This window comes from Gavialis gangeticus, unplaced genomic scaffold, assembly GCF_001723915.1.
Source record: "Gavialis gangeticus isolate Ggan-Ray unplaced genomic scaffold, GavGan_comp1, whole genome shotgun sequence".
NCBI lineage: Eukaryota > Metazoa > Chordata > Crocodylia > Gavialidae > Gavialis > Gavialis gangeticus.
Window position 1 is genome coordinate 27,349,359 of NW_017728993.1, and position 3,666 is coordinate 27,353,024.

Here is a 3,666-nt window from a genome sequence, read left to right on the forward strand (position 1 = left end):
GGGAGGTGGCTGTTCTGGTCCCTACTTAGGAAGATGGAGGCAAAGAAATCATTAAACATGTTAGCTTCGTCGTCTGGTGTTGAAGACTTGTCTGTGTTGAATCCCATCCTATTCTTATCCGCCCACCCTTGTAACCTGTCCAGGTCTGATTGTAGCCTATTGCTTCCTTCTAGTGTGCCCACTTCCGCCCACATCTTAGTGTCATCAGCAAACTTGAACAGGGTGCTTTGCACCCCCTCATCCAAATCACTGATGAAGATGTTGAACAGTGCGGGCCTGAGGACCGAGCCCTGCGGAACCCCACTGCCCACGTCCTTCCAGGTTGAGAAGGACCCATCCACCACCACTCCCTGGGTGCGGCCCTCCAGCCAGTTGGCGACCCATTTGACTGGGTGGGTGTCAACACCACAGTCCCCCAGTTTCTTAATGAAGCACATGAGAGGCAAAGTCAGTACTGACAGGTGAGACTTGGCTCTACTCACTGGCATGAACACGGACATGGCAATTTCTGCAGGTGATCAGGAGACTGGTTCCGTCTTCCTCCAGGTAAGGGGTTGAAAGGTTGACATCCGTGCTGCAGCCAGTGGTGGTAAAGCACATCTCAGGTATCAGGGGCTTGGTTCGGATTTTCCCATCAGTGGCACTTGGAGTCGCTCCAGAGTTTTGACTGTGGCCTCCACATTCTGCCTGAGGGGCAGAAGGATACATGGGGCTGTTTTACAGGAACTAGTGGAGTTCTCATGTCTCCCTTTCACTTACTCTCATCACCTGCTTCATTAGAAGCAAACCCCAGATGAAGGTACCTGCTGCACACCAGCAAGCCAACAACCAAACCAACTTAAGTCCCTGCATCATCCAAACCAAGGTCTCAACTTGCAAAAGATAAGGTACAGAATGATGAAATCCCTGGGGTGTCAGGGATTCAGCTCACTTGGATTAGGAGACAACCTGTTCACCAAACATCCCATCAAGTTCTCAGTCACAGCAGCTTCAATGCAACACATTTTTCCACGCTACTGACCAGTTAGAGGGAGATCAAAGAGGTCTGAATCACATCCTCATGTGACAGGCCACAAGCCAGAGAGGTTTTATCTGACACCTGTGGGATCAGTAGGCCCACTCCTTACCCTAAAGGTGTTTCTGTGAGAAACCTCTGCATTGCCTCAACTCCGACAGATAGCTGCAAAGGACTGCAGCATTACCTCATGGAACACTGTTAGCTACAACCTCCAGTATCTAGGCAAAATACTAACATGCAAACATTTCTTTAAAAATACCCACTATTGCTTCCTGATAACTAACCAGGAACAAAGCTAATGCACCTCAGAAATTGATACTTGCTGCTGGGCAGTAGACAGATTCTTGAAACGTAGCTTCCCACTGAAGAGAAGACTTTCAGAATTATACTTTCTTATAACTCGGTTCATTCAATTAACCTAATGGCAAATTAACCACCAATTACATTTAAAAGTATATATAATGCATTTCCCCTCCAGTTATTTAGTCTTCCAAAACCCAAAGAGAATAGCAAAGGCTGACTTCATGTTCTTAAAAGCTTTCAGGCCTCCTTTATACAATAGGGCCAGGGCAAGTCTCCAACAGTCACTTAGCCTTTAACAAACCTCACAAACAGGAAGCAGACCATTTCAAGAAATGAGCCAGCGCTGCCCCCTGGTACTGTCCCTGTTACAGCAGGAAGGAGAGGTGCATGGGGGTTACTCAACAGGAATTTTAAAACTGAAAAGTTTATAAAGTTCTTAGTTTTCTTATTCTCCCTGCTTCCCCTTCAAAACTATTTGAAAATTCTGCTTCCCTGATGTTCAAGAATATTCAGCAAGAAACTGACAGAAAGATTACATCAACTGATGTCAGAGTCAACTGAAAATATTTACCTCCTAATTATTCAGGAATAGGAGATCTTCCCCCCCCGACATTACTTCGGAATTTCATACCTATCTCGACGAGCAACTTTTCAAGTTCAGTATGTCCCTTATTCTATCTTCTGCTCACCAAAATCAGAGTAGACCAGAATGTGCACATCAAGTCCCCATCTCCAACACAATCTCCCCATTTATTGCCCAGTTTAGACAGCTCTACACACTCCTTTACTCCAACCTTTATACTAGCTGCTTATGTACTGATGGCAGCATACATCTCACCAGTCCTAGCACTCAGTCTGCCAGACACGCTGGGTTTGCAATCTGCGCTGAGCTCTAGGCTGCCACAGCAACACTACTAGTAGCACCCAAACTGGTTAACTTAAAAGTTAACTCATGCAAGTCTACACAAGCACAATTACTGCAGCAGGGTCCTACTCTAAGAGAAGACAACTTCTGCATACACAGGTACTTAAGTTGGTTTTCAGCGCAGTTGTAGTGGATCATCTTCCCCTACCCAAAAAAGAAGGAAGCTCTTCCCTTTCCTGTCACCCAGGAGCAGACTTTGGGTGGGTTTCCAAGTTTTAGTTAAGAGAAGGAATCTGAAAGCAAGAGCACTCCCTTGCCATGGAGCCAGAGGAGTGTAGCTTTACACTTGGCTCCAAATGCAGCCACGTGTATGAAACAGGAACAGGTCTAAGCTCTGCCAGAACTGGAGGGAAGCAACCTTCTAACTACAGGCAACTGACACAGCTTGAACACAGGTGTTGTTTACCAGAACACACAGGCCTGCAGACTGATTATTTAACAATAGACAGAAACACTGCAAGTCTGACGGCAGGAAGTAGCTTAAAAACCTCAGGACCATGGCAGCTATCTTCGCTCAGCTTCTTTCATGTAAAAAGTGGCTCTCGGCAGCTTACCTGGTATGTCTGGAAAAGCATGCAGACAGCACAGTAAGGGGACTGCTGAGCCATGGTCCGATTATATTCTTTTTCTGCTTCGAAATTGGGAGGTCGATTCTGCCACAGCTGGCTAAGGGGCTTGGCCCAAGGCTCTGTCTCCTCAGACTCTTCTTCAGGAGTTAGCTGCTCTGATGACTCTGCAATAAGAAGTTATTTCACATCAGTGTTAGCCACATATCCTGTTGCAGCCACTGTTTTATGAGGACAGCATACAAGAACCAATAAGACAAAGGGTGGGGAAGAAACAGATAGCTGGATACACCAAAAATAAGCAGGCACTAAGAGAGTAAGGAATGGTTTATAAACCCTAGCCCACACATTACAGTTCCCTCTGCTAAAGGTTATCCACCTATTATTTGAAAAATGGTTTGTAAAAACAAAACCGATTAACTGAGCACCAATGGCCCTTGCAGGATGCGTTGGGAAACTAGGTCATGCAAACAAGCTAACATGTTTAACGATTTCTTTGCCTCCATCTTCCTAAGTAGGGACCAGAACAGCAACCTCCCAGCCGGGCCCCCTTCAGGCCCCGGGGGAGGCACACCTCAGCCAAGGGTTAGAAAGGACTTAGTATGGGAGCTTCTGGAGGGGCTGGACATATTCAAGTCAGCCGGTCTGGATGATCTCCACCCTAGAGTTCTAAAGGAGCTAGCCGAGGTCATTGCAGGTCCCCTGGCACAGCTTTACGAGCACTCATGGTACACTGGAGAGGTGCCGGAGGACTGGAAGAGGGCCAATGTGGTTCCAATCTTCAAAAAAGGGAGGAAGGAGGACCCGGAAAACTATAGGCCAGTTAGTTTTACCTCGATCCTAGGCAAGCTGTT

General features: G+C 46.7%; 1 protein-coding gene across 1 annotated transcript in view; it reads right to left on the reverse strand.

Annotated features, from left to right (window-relative positions):
* The window catches only part of KDM4A (lysine demethylase 4A), a 37,698-nt gene that overhangs the window by 19,424 nt on the left and 14,608 nt on the right, over positions 1 to 3,666 (reverse strand). The window contains exons 11-12 of the mRNA XM_019501452.1: positions 2,801 to 2,979; positions 483 to 687 (exon numbers count right to left, since the gene is read on the reverse strand). Of these exons, the coding sequence (XP_019356997.1) occupies positions 483 to 687; positions 2,801 to 2,979 (384 nt within the window). The remainder of the gene's footprint in view (positions 1 to 482; positions 688 to 2,800; positions 2,980 to 3,666) is intronic.